Raw genomic sequence first — 19,795 nt, 5'->3', positions numbered from 1 at the left:
AACAGTAATTTGTCAACATCACACGAGTAACCTGTTCAAAGTAATAAGGGTGATTGTCCAAATAAATAGAGTTCAACAACAAATTCAGACAATCTTGAGACAGACATCTGTACAACTCGCAACTGAGACATCTGGACCTTTTTTATTGACCAACCCTGCTGCAAACAACCAGCCAACCAGATGAAGTATGTACACATTCCAAGAGAGGGGTGGCAAGCAGAAGCTAAACGAAAGCTTGTTGATCAGATTTTCCAAACTAATTCTCACACTGTTTGAACTCAAGGTATTACAAAAGGGAACTTCTTTTGTGCCTACCTACCAAACCATCGAATTGGAATTGGAAATAACAATGTTTAAATCCATAAGAACATTGTGGTTGCAGCACTATTTTTCTAATATTGTGAAACATAAAGAAACAGTTGAATCTATGAGCAAATTCCGACCCAAAAGCAACTATATACCTTTGAGAAATACTCACCCCTCCCTAGGGAGCATGGAAAAAATATTATGCATAAACGTGCGTTGAATGGAAAAAAAAAGGTTCTAGCCCAGGGGGCAGTGAAGACTCCATGAGAACCCACACACGGAACCCAATACGTTTTTTGAAGGCCGTCTTGTGGTAAGTCGGTCCTTTTTTAAAAAGAAAACCAATTGGGCATCTACATTAAAACGAGCCCTTGTTTCGTGTGTGGCAGTGCCTTGATAATGCAGTCACTTTTGACTTAATTTGAATAACCACAAATTTCAAAACTTAGGAGGCTGGCCTAGTTCAGGGGTATAAACTCCACTCCCACACCTCCCATGACACACATTTCGCACCTCTATGAGCCGGTCAGTGTGAGATGAGGATGGGTAACTGAGTACGAACAGCTTTTGTGCCCTTCACTGTTTGCTATTGGAGTTTAAAGCGGCCGGCAGAAATGTCTGTGATTATCGAGACACTGCTGTTGGTGGCAGATGCAGACTGCACTCATCCTTGCCTTGATGAGTCCCAATCTTCCAGCAGCTATAGTTTCCTCCCTCACATTTAGTAACAAAAATAAACCATACTCTGCAGCCACGCAATCGGTGCTGCCTGGCTCACCTCAGACACTGCTTGTCCTACTATGCAATATAAATTAATTAATTACATTAATTGACATGCTGTAATTACTAGAAATTAGAAATAGCACATAGTGTGTTAGTTATTTTATGTCCGAATATGTTAATGAATTGATGGCATTTTCTAGGTCAATTCAAGCAGTTCATTTTTAGGTCTCGCCTAGCTTTGCAGTGCGAATGCGCTGCCATCGCTTTGGCTTGGCAGTTCGGGCTGGACTGTTCCCATGAGGCACAGGGTCAGACTGATTTGCATATGGCCATGTCTGAACTGGGGTGGCAGAGTGGGCTAAAGAACGGTGATGGATTAAACCCAGATCTGTTGACTGGGTGTGAGTGTTTGATTGGTTCGGATGCTCCGTCCATCACCACCCCCTTTTGTATCGCTTTGTGAGGCATGCAGTATATACTGTAGTGTGGAAGCTCCGCCCACTCTCTGCCCATTGGCTTTCGTCTTAAATGCTGCCTTCCGATTGGTTTGAGGCTTGTTAGTTGTCATTTATATCCTTCCACGGCTACCAGCCCCTTTACTTCCAACAGTATTTTTCTTCCACTGACTACTCCCCTCCAGCAGTCCGTGACTTCTCAGACCACACTAGCCCCCCACTCCTGTTCATGCCTTCTTCCCACCCGCACTTCCGATTCGAATGCAATAGATCTCGCTTAAATGCAAGTCCTAATGCAGTTTGCTTGCTTATAAAGTGCTTTCTGTGACGTAAGAGGCGGATTGGATATCCCGGCATGCCTCTATTCGCGCTTGCATCTCGTTGTTTTTTTAAATGGTTTGCTTTTTTTTTTTGATTGAGTGCTTTTTTTTAATGCAGATTTATATAGCGCGAGTCAGGAGGAGATTACATGATTTGCCCAGAATCACAGGATGTGGACGCGACCCAGAGGCTCGAACTTTGGTTTTTAGCACCAAAGTAGGCAATCTAGCCATCAGACCACATCCTCTCCGCATCCACCAGCCTTTCACCAGACAGGCGTAGCCATCTCTGCAGACAGGCGGACCGCTGGGTCAGGCATGTCTATGAGGGCAAGGGTGTGACCCCCATCTCAGAGAAGTCATTTTAAACCTCGACCGGCACAGTGCGCATGTGCATTCAGAGATTCGACCTCTAAACACGTCTCCTGGAGGATGCTGTGACAGCTTTGGCTGTGCCGCAGAGAACTGCATTAGAAAAATACCTTTTTGATTAAATGTTTAACAGTGATGCTGGTAACAGAGGTGCTGAGTTATTTTCAGCTACTGAATGTATTATTATACATGATAGGTATATCACCACCAGGGAAGAACTCCATAAAACTGCTGGCATCTCAGCCCTCAAAAGATAACGCAGTCGCCTAAAAAGTTTCACTCTGCCGCCGTGAATATTCATGAGCTGGAGGAGCTAATTGGCCCGCTGCCTGGATGCCCGGCTTTGATTGGTCACTGCTGGTCTGGCTCTTCTGGACTACAGAGCGAGCTGAGGGGCAACTTCCCCACAGCCTGTAATCCTGGTGTGGATGAACGCATTGTAGGATCTCATGCTGTGGGCGAAGCAGTTATAGCACCCAAAGTGGGGAGTTTATAACGCCCTGAGTGAGAGGGAAGGGTTGAGGGTGCGAAGGAAGGGTCCGAGCGCAGCTCGAGTGCAGGGTCACACACTGCCAGAGTGGCACCCTACCTGTGTCCTCCAGCCGGTCCGGCCCAGGCTGCTGCTGCCGGGGTAGGAGGGCTGTCGGAGCCATTGCCGCTGATGTATGGGTTGGAGGCGGGGTGGCTGCTCACGGGGTTGACGTAGGGGTAGCCCAGGGGTCTGGAGAATGAGGCGGCGCCACTGTACGAGCTCTTGTGCAAGGTAAGGTTGGTGTGTGCGGGTACTACTGCCCTCTGTGAGACCCGGCGTCCCCACTGCTAGCTGTGGCAGAGGCGGGTGGAGGGTGCCACCCTGGGACACTGGGAATAAATGCCTCAGCAGAACTTAGTAATGTGTAGTATTTTGCTTTGAATCGTATGATGTGGTGTTTTTCTCGCACTTGTGTTCATGACAGTACAGCAGGCACTTTGGCTAGGAGGCAGCAAACAGCACTATTGTTTCATAGTGTAGCTGGCACTACTGGCCAGGAGAAATCAGTTGAGGGTAGAGTGGCATCACGGGTAAACCAGCTGACGGTCGCATGACATCACTGCAGTGAAAAACAAACCTCCTGAACCGTGCACAAACACAGGTGTGAATGGGACGAGTCTGGTTAGGGAGCTGCTAGCGGGCACTGCTGGTTGGGAGTACGATTCAGCCTCTATGGTAGGCACGACGGGGCAGTGTGTGTGCTGTATGGGCACTGGAGGTCACAGGGTCCTAACAGGTACTGGGGGTGTTTCTCAACGAGACGCAGAGGACAGTCAAAGTTTAGGTAACCACCAGGTGTACTGGAGCAGTGCCCTTGTTTTGTCACCTCCTACTGCCACCGGGCATTCACCATTGCATTCAGGTGTGGTGCCTCTGCCGGGCAGCACCAGCCCTCGAGGAGCTGGAAAAGTGTGCAGCAAGAGGCCCTGTTTAGTTTTTTTTTTTTTTTTACTGAGGGCTTCACCCAGCAAGGTTTCCAGTCGCTGCCCATAAGTGAGTGTGAAAACTCCAGCCAGAAGTCAACCATGTGTGGACTGGAACCATAACAAAGCGAATTTTACTTACAAATGCACTCCATCTTTACAGACCACCCAAGTCGGTCAGATTTGTTTTGGAGTATTATTTGGGAAGGAAAATGTCTATAATGCCTCACACACTTGCAATGAAAACATTGCCCTCCCTGTCCCCTTGCCCCTTCAAATGCCCAAGTCCTGCCCCCTCGTTAAGTTTCAGGCCCACATTAGGAGCCCTGTTTCCTGCGCCTAATTACAAGGGGACATCTAGCATACTCGACCTGTTATTTACTTGACCTTTGAACTGAACTCAAATTGTGTGGTCATTGGCAAATATTTTATTTTACAGTCACTTTGTTCTTCATTCTCACAAGTGCACCTTCCAATATGTCAGTACAGCATTTCTGCTGTACAAAACCTTTTTCGTTTGATGAAATAGACTAAATGTTTGCTGCATGTGTAATAAGAATTGAACCCACGTATAGGGTGCACATGATCACTGACTTGCATGCTAGTTTACTAATAGCACTTCCATCGGGGCAGGAGTGTTTCTCAGTTCATGTTTAAGCACTCACTGTTGGAACTGGGGATCTCTAGTTGGCCGAGGTAGGCACCTTTGTCCAAGTAAGGACCTTGCTTCTAGTTAGGGTAAGGGGATACACACTTTCGATAACCCCTGCTCACCCCCTTGTTAGCTTGGCACGTGCGGACAGGCTTATCCCTAAAGCACAATAGATAATATTTTTTTCAAATCTTGAATTTTCAGTGATCTGACCACCGAAGGCTCTGCTTTTATATTAAAAACAGAGCTTTGGACTATACCACCCCTGCTTAAAAGCAATATTTCTCTACATGTGTTCCCCTTCCTGGCGTGTCATGCAGTTTGGGACTTACTTTCCCTCCATATTAAACAATAGTAGATGTTTCATCACCCAGGCTAATATACTGCATTGTTAAATACATATAAGGTCCCAAAGGCGAGACCGATGCATTGCAAATGCTGGTCATTCAGTGTCCTCCAACCCGTTCCGTGATAGGCGCCCAGCAACCAGGATGTGGGAGGCGCCCATCATGGACAGCCACCCTCCAGCCTTGTCCTTTCCCTTGCTTCACCGTTAATTACAATATCCTTTGATATTCTTGAGCACAGCATCCAGTGCTACAGGGACAATGCAAGAAATCTAGGCAGGGGTGACCCTAGTGTGCTTTCCTATATATTCTTCCTTCAAATATTCTATGCAACTGTATTTATTTAGAGGACAATAATAAAATGCATATCTTTAAAATTCCTCCCAAAAATTGGTTTAGAAAAAAGTAAAAGTTGTAGTATAAATTTGATTTGCTTTTATTGAAATGACCAACTGTGTTTTTATTACAGGAATCCCGCGTTCGAGGCCATATGTCACGGCAGGCAACCCAAGGGATGCCAATCCGGAACACTGGCAGTCCAAAGTCGGCAGTAAAGGCCCGCCAGGCTTTCTTTCTTCATACGACAAACTTAACAAAACTTGCACGGCAGGTCTGCAAAAATACACTGCGGTTACGGCAAGCAGCACGACGACCTTCTGTCCCTATAAACTGTGCTGCCATTAGGGCAGAATGTAAGCTGGTTTTACCTTTCTAGCTTTATGTGGCTGTGCCTCCAATCATTGTCTGTCTTTTTTTGTTTGCAATAAACATTCCTTGTCTACAACCTTTTTGTTTTAAATATTTTCTTCAAATTCACATTTTATCATGTTCGTTCCGGTATCTACACCTTTAAACGTTGATGCTTGTGTAGAAACTTTAAGCCAGTAGGAAGAATGAGAGTAGTTAACATGAAGACTACAAAATGTGTCTCCTTCTCATCATCACAGTTACCTCGTTTATTGCAATACGAACATGTATCATTGGCAGCATAATATGTACAATTTCAAAACTGTGTGAGTATAGCATCTGTATTTCTGGTATTTATGATGAAATACAAGTATGCATGTAAATTAGCAATTTTAAAAGACCTATATATTTATATATTTAATTCTACTCAAAATTAATTATTTATAAATGTGATTAGTTAATGTTTAATTACCAGAAGGTTGGCGTGTGCACGTGTTATTACCATCATTTGTGTTATACAATTTTTCACGTTTTATATTTTAAACATTACCATGCATGCCTTTTATATTTCGATTTTTTTTTTGTCTCATCTATATCCTTAAGTTAAAACAAACTCATTTGCCATTCTAAGGTAGAGGGCACAATGCTTATATAAGCTACCTTCTAAACAAAGCATTGCTACCTTGCATACCTACCGGGACTATCTGGGAAGGACAACAGTTCTAAATGCATATACGTATGTGATCAAAAGGTTTTCTATTCTATAACTTCCTGATTTTATCATGTAAAACAGCACTTTGGCTTTTTTTTAGATTTAATGTGCTAGCATAATTCATTAGACCTCTTGTAGCATCTCATTATTTAGTCCAAAAGCTCAGTTTGTTAGTAATTTAAGGTCCATGGAAACTTAATGAAGACTATGAAACATATGCATTCTAATTTATTGTCTATTAAAAGCAGTCTTGAAGGACAGCTGAATTGCCTAGGGGAGCCCAATAAATTCTATTCTAAAGTACAATCCGCATTCAAAACAAAAGAGACCTATGGCATTTCAATTTACAGCCTGCATTCCATAATATAACCCACGTTTCTACTTAAAACCTTAAATTCCATGTACAAGCCTCAGTCAAAATATTGGTTACATTTAGATAACACACTGCAAGTTTAAATACACTTTTATAATACGAATCCTCCAAATTAGAACTTACATTTGACATCTCACCTGCATTCCTAATAAAAACCATCTTCCAAATGAAAACCTTCTGGACATTTTTTTGCGCTTCCCCCAATAATATCTTATATTCTAGAGTTACCCTACTAACTACACACGTCTACCGCATCCCTACTGATCTCGCATTTGCAGATTGTTAGAAATAATCCAGTGACCACACCACCTGCAACTAGCTGAATTCCGAGGGAGTCAAAAAGTAACAGCTGAATTTTGTTTCAGTACTGCTGACCAACCCTTTGACAAACCTGACCGTGATTGATCAGCTGATGTAAGGCCAAGGCAAACATCTCTGTTCAATCCATACTTGGTGAACAGACACAAGCCCAAGGTAAGCATAGTCCAATAAAAGCAATTCACTAAAGCTCCTTCCCGTCCTTCCTACCCAACCCCAAAATGTGGAAACAGCCATCCTCCTGGGAAGCTGAAATCTTCTGGATAGCAAAAATACATATAAAAGTTGGAACCAGACTACTTTTAATACATCAGAGTAATAACCATTTGTCTTCATAATTTTATTCAATATAAAAAATATAAATAAAACCTACAGCCACCTTGATCTCTGTCTTTAAGCAGACAGCTTACCTTGTACTCCCTGGACTTTCACCCAATCTGGATATTTTTTGTATTTTCCAATTACTATCACAGTTTCTTCATATGGCTCGTATATAGCTATACATAGGCTGCCCCTCCACTTCATATAGGTCCACACAGCTTACCTTCAAGATGTTCTTCAATTCCTAACCCCGACACACATATAGCCACAGGCATGTACACAGAACGCTATGACACGGTGTTCATATTGAAAACTTGATGCAAATGAATTCCACTATGTCTGAGCTACATTGTGCGCTCTCAACAACTTGAGAATAGCACACGCACGTCTGTGAAATCCTTAGCACAGATTGCATAACATTTATGTGTTTTTTATAAAGATACTTGTTTTCCACCTTCCTCACTACAAACGGATACATTTGTATTAATAAATACACCCACTTCCTCAAACAAAAACCACATAAAAAATGGCAGACGCATTGTGATATTCACAAGCAGGTGGTACTGTGATACTAAGAGCGCCAATGAACTTTCTTCCTTTAAGTGGTGTGGCTCACTGGTTAGAGGCGGCAGACCCGGAAGCAGAGGACGACCCGGGACCAGGGTTCTATTCCCGACGCGGCAGGGTCGAGGACCAGGGTCAGCGGACTCGATAATTCTCGCCTCGGTGCCTACTCTAACTAGGGATCACACTCGGCAACTCTGGGCATTAGCTTGCCTCATCTCCACAACGGCCCCCCACATACGCCGGAGATGCCTGGTTTCACCTTGGAGATACCCAGTAGGGACCATCTCACACGGAAAGCCAGGACGGGTTCCCCAGCGGTCTACAGCGCAGAGATACTCCTTCGGGAGTCGATTCTAGCGCTTTAGAAACCCACAATTAATTAATTAATTAAGCTGCTGTCAATCAAAGTCAAATAGAAACACCGTAAAACCTGATGGTGGTCAACGCTGGTTGGGTATAGTCAGGCCCACGTTTCCACAAGAAATGTTTCTTTGTTTTGCGCGTTTGACAAATCTTTTTGAAACTTTCCCCAAAAATCCACCTCAGTTTAACCTGGAAATTTCAGGTGATCCATCGCTACAACCAAATCAGTTGAATGAAATTACACCATATTTGGCAGAAAGCTAGATCTTGAGCAAGAAAGTGTACATTTTGTGATTGGTGTAAATCCGTTCAGTAGTTTTTGAGACATTATGGTTCAAATCTTATGTATATTTCACGCCACGGAGGATCAGCAGACCAGACAGATCACAAGATAAGATTTGATTGGCTGCCACAGCATTAACAAGCCATTTTAATACTCAGGCACTCAGTCCCCTGTCCTGGAGGAAAAAAAAGCACAGGTTTTTGGGGTAATTACTTTTTTTTTTTTGCAGTGTCAGTGGATCTGCGGAATACCACAGATCCAGGGCTAAATGGAAAACAATTGTCTCTTACCCTTTTCTATTTTGAGCCCTCAGAGGTGGGCCATGGCCAGTGGGTCAGCTATTTTATATTAAATGGGAGGGGAGCATCTGGTCCCTCTCCCGAGCTATTTTATGGTCCTGGGCACCGCATCCCCCAGGGCTGAGGCATGTTTACGGGGAGGGAGAAGTGCAGTCTCCCTTCCCAATCCACAAAAAGGCCCCGTAGACTTCCTTCCTCAAGGCCTAAGCATTTTTTGGGGGAGGACCGTGGTAGGCATGGAAGGGCCCTAGAGACCGCATTTTCTGGGGCAGTTTTTCTTTTCTGGATAGGTGGGCATGGGGGCCCCTCTCCATAAGGAACCTTAGGCACCCAGGCACTCCACACCCTAGAGTCAAAGCATTTTTTGGGGGCAGAAGGGTGTGGCGCTCCCCAACCTGAGCTATCCTACAGCCTAAGGGCCCTATATTTCAATGCCCAACTACCAACGGTGTCCCGGAAACCTCATTTAATCAGACTCTGCTGTTCCCTGCCTAGAAGAGCAGGAGTAAGAAGAACTTCAACTTTCTGCCCACGCTCTTGTAGGCAGTGAACATACGTTTCCTCACGCGTGGCGGGAGCAGACAGAAAAGCTGCTCCCAGCCAGGAGGAGCAAAGTCTGCTCTTGCTGGTACCTGAGTTGTGTGCTGGCAGGGAAGCCAGCAGGACCAAAGGAGCCATCTGCCCCCGTGGCTCTGAACATTTTGGGTGCCACTCGTAGGACCTTGGTACACATATAAAAATAAATGTTGCAGGCTCCAGTCGTACTCCACAATGAGTGCAGGCTGAGGAGCTGGTCGGTTAGAGGGAGTATTGGGGCTTCCTCTGCAGCCCCGAGAAATTCAGCAACCTCTGGGTGCCTTGGTAGGACCTGGAACAACCCAAACATTTTACTTTAAAAAGGGAAAGGAATAATAAATGAGCGCCAGAGACGCTCATTTATTATTCTTTGCTCCTAAGCTGGGAGTGCCCCGTAATGCTCTGAGAGGGCTTTTGATATTTTTCGATCCTGGTGGTGCCCTTAAAAGTGTTAGGAGCACTACCAATTATTTCAACAGGATGAAAGGCAACACACTCCCAAATCAACTTGTTTAAAGTATCAGTCCGTTATCTAAATAATATACAATTTAATCCATAGTTCTCAGTTTTGATAAAACAAATTTGTAATTTTATTATTCCTTTTTTCCCTTCTTATCACACTTGATTATTCACAAACAATGCCCTACACACACGGGCTTCTTCAGGGCACCACAACTCGTGTATCAAAAATCCAATTCCTTGTACAGAGCAAACTAAGCAGATAGTCACGTTCTTCACGTTTTATTGCGCACTTCCATATATCCTCCAACAGCTGTCCACGATCGACTTATTTGTTTTCAATAACTATTTAGTAATTTGAAGAATATTGTATGTTCCTTCTCAGCCAAAGGTTCACATGTCTGTTAAAGCACTATGATCAAATAAGTACATTCTTTGCCAGCACCATCCCGATCTGACGCGTCCTGTTCGCGAATTAGAATGCTGCAGACTGCAAGTGCACACCTTTAGAAAGCGTTTATTCTCAACAGCCAGTTTGCCCCAGCGATCGATCAATGCCTCCTGTTTGTTGGCCTGTTACACTCATGCCCTTTGGGACTCAGTGGCACAGGTCCTCCCTTGTGTACCGGAAGACCTGCGCCCAGTTCGATTCAAGTTCACAATTTTTTGTAGCTTGGATGCCACTGACTACGTTGGGCGAGCCATAGGCACCAGTGTTGCCATTCATCACCTTACGGGGTTGCGTTTGACTGGGTTCTCAAGTGATGGTCACTCCTCCCTGGTGGGCATGCCATTTAATGGGACTCAACTGTTTGGGGACAAGGCTCACTCTGCCCTTGAATGCTTCAAGGAGATTAGGGCTATTGTGTGCTCTCTGGGTCACTCTGCCCAGCCTCTCCAGTTACAACAATGTCACTGTTCCTTTTGTGATGCCAGCTTCGTGGGAGAGGCCAAAGTGCCTTCCAACAGCGTAGCCAACGTTAGCGCGCTGCTCAATCCTACACCCCCCTCCCTCCACCCACACACAGCCACATATGCCAAACCTCTTTAGTGTGCTTATGCAGGGCTGTAGCCACCTGGTTGGAGGCAAAATCCACCAATTCTATCCGTGTTGGCAAACGATCTCCTCTGACAAGAGAGTCCTACAGATTGTCTGCAACAGATATACCTTACTCTTCCTTTCATCTGCCCCATACCATCCTCCCTGTGACTGACAGAATCATCTCTTAATTTTGCAGCAGGATGTGCATGTCCTTTTTGCAAAAGGGGCTGTTAAGAAGGGTGCCAGAAGAAGGATTAAGCATTTACTCCTGCTACTTTCTAGTGCCAAAGAAAGGTGGAGATATTCAGCCTTTTCGAGATCTGCACCCTCTTAATGCCTTTCTCCGGCAGAATAAATTCAAAATGCTCACCCTCGCCCAAGTCTAGTCTGCCCTCTAATATGGAGTCTGGATGGAGTTGTTGGACCTGCAGGATGCCTATTTTCATGTATCTGTCATGCCGGCCCATCTGCGCTGCCTGTGGATCATGGCTGGACTGGCGCATTTTCAGTTTTCTGTGCTCCTTCCTCTTTGCTCACCAGCTCTTTTTGGTTGTTCACAAAAGCGATGGTGTAGCAGCACACCTTTGGAGGTCAGGGGGTGTCAGTTCCCCATACCTCAATGAGTGACTGTTGAAGGTGGGCTCACCTCAGACAGTCGTCAACCACCTCTAGACCGCAGCAAACTTGCTGTCATCCTTTGGGTTCACTATTAACATGCTGAATTGACCCCTGACTCCTTTCAGACACTCCCCCTCATGAAAACCTATCTGGACACAGTTCAGTTGTGCGCCTTTCTTCCATGAACGAGAGTCTATGACATTCAGGCTACACAACCCTAGGAAGAGATGAGCTTCTAGGGAAAAGCTACACTACAAATATTAGCCATACTTTTAGTGGCTGTTATCAACGCTAAAAGAATTATGTATGCTTGGTGTTGATGATCTGTGTGAAAAATAGGTACATTGGTTATGTTCTCAGTGATGGATTTCCAGAGCTTTGGAGAAGATAAAATGTGTATTAGTTGGTGTGAGTTTATTTTTGAGATGTTCTGGGCCCGATTTTGCCTTTATCTCAGAACACGTTGAGCATTGTAGAAAACAATTAGAATTTTATTTTGGATTACTTTTGGAAATTAAGCCAAGCTTCTTTTTTGATTGACATAGTGCCCAGCCGTCGATAAGCACAATTAGATCGGAGACCCTTAGTAGTTATGAATGTGGTACGTTCAAAATAATAATTATTACTATTATACAGAGACATCCGTGGCAATATATATTTATTCTCTACCTTCAGAGTAATAGATAGAACCCATTGGTCTGTTGGTTTGTCAAGCTTGACTTTTGAAATGAAGAACCCTAAAATGTTTTTTTAATTTGAATCATAACTTAAATCCATTTGTAAAACTTAGAAATGGCAGTTACCCCGGCAGTGGTGATTGGACTGAATTACAGGGAAGCTGTAGCGCAACACGTACAAGCGTATGGTTTAGCCAACAAGGGGGGTGATGTGACGTCCACAGTATATGCAAATACAGGACTACCGAATTAAGTATTTTAGTTATGGGTAACTTTCCTACCAGTTGATGCAGTCTCTACTCATTTTCATGAGTATAGTTCAGCAGCAGTACCAGTGGCTTATAGAGTCTATGAGCACTTAGAAATATCATTAACATACCAGGAACATGAAAACGCCTTCCACACATGCACAGACATGTCAGGCTAGATCCCTTAATCAATGACGAACCTACATGGCCGATACTGACAGGTTTAACATCCAACGCCAGCTAATCTCATAGTTCAAGAGATGGTAGCAGTAATAAATGAAGCAATTGACAGTTACAGGAACCTGAGACAATATATCTACAGAACATTAAGTGGAATTCAACCAAGAGATATTGCACCAGCAGCAGGACAGGCTGCAGGGGAAGCCATCAGTACACACTAAATTAATGCAATCATGGGTAAGAAGCAATTTGCTCATGATAAATACATTTTCTGGATTGCGCAAAAAACTAATCCGTAAGAAGCAGTGTATCCACAGACCACACCTGAAGATAATTAGACATTAGGTCTGGTGCCACCCATTGAGGAATGTGCAACATGGTGAAGTATTTTCACATGCTTGTATACTCCAACACATGGGATACCATCCCTAGGAGTATTACCAGTCGCTATGCAGCAGGTTTAGCAAGAATATGGAGCAGCACCAACCCTAGATTAAGGGACGAAACTGATTGGGGAATTTTGCAACAGTTTCCTCCATTATTCTGGGTAATGTTTGCAGTGAAGCGGCACAGCTGGCCATGTGCCTGAGGCTTATAGCAGCCCCAGTGCAAGACAGGGAACGCAATTTACCTAAAATCTTTGCTGAAACAGAGACATCAGTGGGCCGGGATAGCCAAGGTTTAAAAGCATTGAAAACACAGATTAAGAGCATGAGCGAAAAAGAGGGCACATTTAAAGACCGAACACAGTCACAGTCTGAAAAACAGAGAGTTTCAAGGACAGCAAAGAGGCTTGGGGGAGAAATAAATTAAGGGCTGGATCTCTTCCACGGCAGGACTCCAGCAAGGGTGATTATGGTCTCAGAGAGAGTGATAAGATAGAGAACCACATCGGTACACTGATATGAGTTCTCCCCGTTCTTTTAGGAGTCTGAAGGATAGAAATTTGAAAGCGGTGGGGTCATGAACAGTCTAAACAACCAGAAGCAGAATGAGGAATCTAAACTATTTTCTGAATTTAAAACACAAAAAGACAGAGCTGCAGGTGCTATAAAAACAAGTTACATGGGCTTCTACTGATAGATTTTAGGGCTGGTTTATTGTGTTTGTGTCTCTTCCAGTTGAGGCCTTATCTTGCTTCTTAGTCTGTTCCACTGAAATCCTGTGAGGTTCTTCAGTAGAAGCCCATGTGGACTGTGTTGCAGTCATCCAGGACCAGTGATCTGACCTTTTTCACTTGGTCCAGATGTACATTGTTTTGGCTTTCCGTTTTCCAAATAGCAAATATGTGCTATTCGCTATTTGGCAAACACAGACACATTTTGCAATTCCCAGTGGGTCGCAAATAGACCTACCTCATTAATATTCATGAGGTAGGTCTCAGATTGCGACCCATTCCCAGTCGCTAAAATCACAAGGATGGTGGTCTGCTGGGGTCAGCAGACCACCATGTCTGTGATTACGTTTTAATAAAGCAATTTCTTTAATGCAACCGGGTTTTCTTGATGGAAAACGAGATGAGTTTCAAAAATACAAATAAATGGTTTCCATTTCATTTTTCCAGAGTACGTATTAGTCCATGGGACCACTGCTGGTTTTAAAAAATGTTTTCACTAACATTCACAAAGGGGAAGGGGTCCCTTGAGAACACCTTCCCATTTGCGAATTGGTTACCACTAACTTGGTGTTGGCGGTACATAGCGAATGTTTAGTGGCACACATACCACTGTGAGTCGGTATTAGAAAAGGACACCCAAAACACAGCCCTTCCTAATACCTACTCGCAAACCCTATTTGGGATTCAGCCTTAGATTACTGTGAATCAGGCCGTTTGCAACCAAACATTTGCTTTGTACATCGGGCCCTTGGTATTTTTGGAAGAATGGTTGACATTTTTGCACAGGGGTGACAGTTGAAAAATGGTACTTTTCACCATAGTTTTAATTTGGGGTAAATACATGTTGGTTCAGACACCCAATTACTCCTAAGTTTCTTAACTTTCAGATAAGGAATTGCTTACCCTTCTAGTCAGTCAGTAATAGAATTTCCTTTGTGATCTACCCCCATTAAGTATTGGATGTGGTCTAGAAGATATGTGACTCTAATTCTATTGGAAGTTTGCATGTGCCTTTCTATCTGAGGATTCACCACCTGGTAATGTGAAATATTATCATTATAATTATTAGTTGATTCAGTAGTGAAGGAATGAATGGTCCCCGTAAGGTTCTGTCCTTTTGATTGCAGCCAATTATTTGTCTGTTTAAATGAATATTATGGTCCATCTTATCTATTCCAGGGACTTGTTCTTGCATGACGAGTGCTGCTCGAGTGTCTTGAATAATATTGTGTTGGTTACAGCCGTTTTTCTCATAGATCTACGTCCTGTTTGATGGCCTAGGATTAGATGATTTTTCCTTGTATCACTGCAACTGTATTTTGATTTCCTTTGTCTAAATTGTGCTAAGTCGGTATAATCCATCTGTAGACCCCTAGGATATCACAATGTTCCTTTGGTTTCTTCAGAAATGGTTTTACACACTTTCGAATTTTTATACAACCTTCCCTCTGTCAAGGATGTGTTAACAAGCTCTTTCAGCTAGTGTTAGAAAACGGGTTTGATGATTAAATAGGAGCAGTCCTTCCCTGTTATGGGTAAGTATTTAATATTGTCTACCACTTTCTTTAATACTTCGGTCTGCATGGTCTTGAGGGTGTTAATGAAGAGATTGAATTCGAATGGATGACTAGAATCTACAATATTTATAATTTTTTTCTCTTATGTTCTTAATTTTTAATGAAATCTTGAAAGCTTTTGCAGAGCTGCGAGGTTTAACAGGGCTTTTCTTGTGTCTTTGAAAGATCACTGGTGATTGTAGATAATTAACTTATCATATCAGCAATTGTACTTTCTCAGTCTGATGGTGTGTGAAAACTTGGTCCAGTTAATATTGTTTTGCATGCCACTAATACCCTGCCCCATTGTCAATGGCATCATGCACTTACCTTGCAGTTTAAAACCTGGACCAGGAAATCACACTCACCTATGCTCTTTGCGTTGTCATGGATGTAGACTAAAGACACCTACCACCCCCTTTAAATCAAGAGCATCCTTGAGACGTTGTAGCTCAGAGAAGCTCATTGAAAGCCTTAGTTACGTTTGCCCAGCTAGCAGTGAAGGCGTTCAATTAACCCAATTACACCAGTCGACCCAGCAATACTTTTCACATGAGCTGATAATGCACTACAAGCCATCCCATCCAGCAAGTCAACTAGAACAGTTTAGCATATCCAAGCCTAAAGGATTCTCGCCCACTGTGACCCTCAAGAGCACATCTTGCGTAATTGAGCATTAAAACTGATTCAGTCCAGCAGCAATAATATGTACTTAACACAGAACTCAATAGAGACCTGGACCTGTTTTGCCTAGAATGTCACATTACTGTTTTCAGCATCCAATACCCCATGCATAGGTTTAACTGTTATCTTGTCCCACCCAATGCCAAATACTGAAAACAGTGATATTGATACAATATTAAATGTATATTTTAACGCTTTAGCTGTATGTCGTGGAATTCGACAAAATATTGTTTTAGTTGCATGGAAAAATCCTTTGTGTGGTCATTTGTATTCATTGTTTCTTTAACATTACCGGAAACCGATATATTTACATGTCCTTCGCACTTTTACATTCCTGCAAATTTAATGACGTTGATTGGAAACATATTCTCTTGTTCTGGGGCTTTTGGTTTCTGTTAAATATATTAGTGTTTTGTATTTCATCTAATGTACCAATTAGAATGTTTTATTACACAGGGATCTATCATCACTATTTACCCAAGCTCAGAATTTTTTAATATTTCAACTTTGGAGGGGTAAATGGATGTGTGCTTATTAAGACTTTAGATTTATGACCTATTTATTATTTTATCAGTGTTAAGATTTTATGCATATCCTCTTAACATATGGACTTTGCCAATTATGAGAGCGTGTAAGTTGCATGTATCTTCCATTTTAAGACTTCTTCTGTGTACATATAGTGATAGCAGTATGCCACATGTAGGAGGTTATTAGTACAACCTTTGGAGTGTGAGTTGCTTGTTAAAGTTTTTCTTTCACATGTAGGATTTGAGGCTTGCAATTTCATAAAGGTCATCTTTATTCGGGCCCCAAAATCAGGTTCACATTTATGTGAACTAGATAGAACGGTAACTGTGTAAAGTCAAAAGTAGAAAGATCCGTAATAAGTACAGTTAAAATAAAATATGAATCACGCTAGTTTAACATCAAAATAACTCGTCTGTTACTGCAAAGGGCAGGAGTATAATTATTATGATTTGATGTGATCAAGCAAAACACAAGATGCATACAATAGAAACCAAGGACGCAGGTGAATACGAGATGTCCCAAAGAATAGTGGAACATTATAAAAGGTCAAAGTGCTTCCAAACCCAGTTTGCTGGCCTTTTGTGGTATGACCGTCCACAAACCGCCTTAGCATCAAATCATCATGAGGTTCCATTGGTAGACGATGCTCCATTGGATCGCAGTGTTCCTTACTAATCTCTGCTGTAGCAGATTTCTCAATGGGAAATCAGCAGGTTTCATATTTGAAGTGCTTAATACCCATGCCCGTAAGCGCTGTACTTAGTAAAATTGTAGCTTCCTGCTACAATAACCATGAACATTTGCATTCAAGACTGGATATGAGGATTACGCTTTTTAGACTTAATCACTGTAATATATTAACTCTCATTCTCTAGACTCTAAAAAATGTGGAATCCCTTGACCAGTCTGCTGCTCTAAGGATATCTTCTTGTATGCCTACACACGGGACTGCCTTTTAAGCAATGGCGCCTCTTGTGGCATGTGCTCCAAACCTGGATGTAGGTGTTACTGCTTGTAGCAGGATCCACCTGCTCAGAGTAGGTGAAACATGTTACCACAGCACCTTAAAAGATTCCTCACTAGATGATGCTGACATCCATGTATTTACCAGTGCTAAGAAGCCAGCTTCCTCTTCTTTTAAAGGGGACACTAAATAGACGGTTCTGCTTGGTTCTGCTCTGTCCAGCTACTCCCATTACACTGGTTTGCGTGTTGATTTTATGGCAGAAGCACAAAGTCTCAATTGTCCAAGTACCTGTGATATTCGTGCTAGCTAATATTTAAGGCACCAGTAGAAGCACAGTCCACCATGTGTGTTGCATTTAGATAAGTTGTGGAAATGTGCAGCAGAGTATTTACCCCATAATTCAAAGTTAATGTCATGCAGCTGACAAAGCTACGTTTGACATTTTGCCCTCGTCTCATAAGCATACGTTTAGATTGCGTTCTAATTTAATTTTTAAACATAGGGGAGCCTGCTAATGGGCATTGGCATTGTGGAAGTTTGCAAATGTGCTAAGCTCCTATTCCTGGAAATAGGAATGCCATTATATTTCTAATATATCATGCAAGAACCCCATAAGTAATGGTATTGTATAGTCTTCACAATTCAATCAAAATCTGGTCACTGTCACTAGACGATATTCTGCACATCTATGCAGTTACGTTCTGTTGTGTATTAGATGTTGCCAAACATTTGGATTGGTACAAACATTTTGCACATTGCCCACAAAGAGTTGAAGCCCCATGATTTAGACAGTACACCGCATAAAGCTTTGAAGGCTCTAGAAAAAAAGGTAAAAACTGACCCAGTTGCAGTTTTAATTCTCCGTGCAAATTAAACAAGACTCCCTCACACATCAAAACTTCACCTTCCAAGTCCAGGGTTCTCTCATCTGAAACTCATCCAAGAGACCACATAGTGAAGTGCTGTTAATTTTGCATTCAGAGCCTTTCGTGAAAGATCATTTAATGAATCAAACAATTTATAAAGCACAAGAGCTACTCCGAAGATTATCCTATCGCTGAGAAAACTGGCACATTGACCCAACCACAGAGAAGCTCATTCAAAAAGCCAGGTTTTGACCGCTTATCTGAATAGGTTCCTAAACCTTATCTTGAAGATGCAGAGGGAGTAGATTTTAAGGGCGGGTTGCCAGATAGGTAAAAGGCACTGCATCCCACTTCCTGTGTCTAATCCTGTGGACCTGCTATTGACAGGCTTCTAATGAACGAAGGGATCGACTTGGCAAATAGTGCTGTAGTCCCTCAGTTAGTGCTGGCCTGTGCTGAAAAAAGCTCTGTGCGCTATAGTCAAGTCATTAAACTGAATTATCCACTTGTAGGCTAGCCATTGGAGAGCCTTCTGATGGAGGGAAATCAATACACGTTGCAGGACCTTTAAAAGTAATTTAAGTGCAGCATTTTGAATCGCCTGCAGTCTCTTAAGCAAACAGTCAGTCACACCTAGAGACAACATTTTAGCATAATCTATACGTGATGTAATCACTTCTTGAATTGCATTCCTCTGTACCTAAAAAAGGAGCAGGTGCAAAAATATTTTACTGATCTTATTATGACGAAACATGAGCCCACTACTGCAGAGATCTGCACGTTTATCAATATGTTCAAAATCAATCTTAGCCCTTAGTTCAGCTCCAAGGTAGTGAGAATGGGGGGATCTTCCATCTTTTCCGGCCAGCTTTTCGGACCCCAACTTGGCAATGTAGACCCAAATAGAAGTTCAGTTTTTCTGGTGTTCCAATGAGGATTACTGCCCACATTGATTTAAAAATGGCCGCCAAACAATTCCTAAAGGCTACATGTGTCTCAGGAGTATTGTTATCCACAGAGAAGAAAATCTGGGCATCGTATGCTTATGACCTAATTCTGACCCCAAAAGATTTCACCAGAGGGTCCAGGTGAGCCATATAGATATAAAAAAATGGGTTGGGCTCAGCGTCAAGCCCTGTGGCACACCAAACTTAAGTACTTTAGAATGAGAGGAATGAGGCATACCCAGACTGCTTAACAGCAAAAAAAGAACAGAGCCACACCTGGGCTGAACTGGCAACACCCATGTGCTCTAGGTGCTGTAGCAGAATAATATGAGACATGGTATTAAAAGCAACCAATAAAACCTGCAGGACTAGGACAACCCGTTTGCTCTGATCCAGTGCCAAAGTGATTGAATCCACCACTTCTACCACGACAGTCTCCATACTATGTCGTGTTCTGAAACCAGATTGTGACAAATGCATTAGATTGTCTTGATCTGAACAGCCCGAAAGATGACTTTTTATTAGCTTTCAAGCATTTTTGCCACTGCCAGGAGCAAGTAAGTAGGCCTAAAATTGGACAGTTGAGTTGTGCCTGCCAATATTTTTTTTATATCAGAGGAATCAGCCTAGCCTCTCTCCAGCAGGATGGGACCTTCGCCGATTGAAAGATAGATTAAATAAATAATTTAAGATTGGATTGATCAACTTAACTACCGAAGAAAACCCCTGCAGAGTCGGGTGAATCTGATTTACAAAGCAAAATAGCTTGTTCCGACT

The 19,795-nt window shown here is 42.7% G+C and overlaps 1 protein-coding gene across 5 annotated transcripts in view; it reads left to right on the top strand.

The window, feature by feature from the left end:
• Positions 1–19,795, top strand: part of MTA3 (metastasis associated 1 family member 3) — a 771,323-nt gene that overhangs the window by 395,486 nt on the left and 356,042 nt on the right. For 4 of the 5 annotated variants that reach the window (XM_078649696.1, XM_078649694.1, XM_078649692.1 and 1 more), the window contains exon 14: positions 5,100–5,322. In XM_078649696.1, coding sequence (XP_078505822.1) covers positions 5,100–5,322 — 223 coding nt within the window. Of the gene's footprint in view, positions 1–5,099; positions 5,415–19,795 lie in introns of those variants that run through there. The other variant, XM_078649695.1, reaches the window with a different exon arrangement.

This window comes from Lissotriton helveticus, chromosome 6 (genome assembly GCF_964261635.1).
Source record: "Lissotriton helveticus chromosome 6, aLisHel1.1, whole genome shotgun sequence".
Taxonomy (NCBI): domain Eukaryota; kingdom Metazoa; phylum Chordata; class Amphibia; order Caudata; family Salamandridae; genus Lissotriton; species Lissotriton helveticus.
The sequence above is the reverse complement of the archived record's forward strand: the minus strand, read 5'-3'. Positions and strand labels throughout refer to the sequence as shown.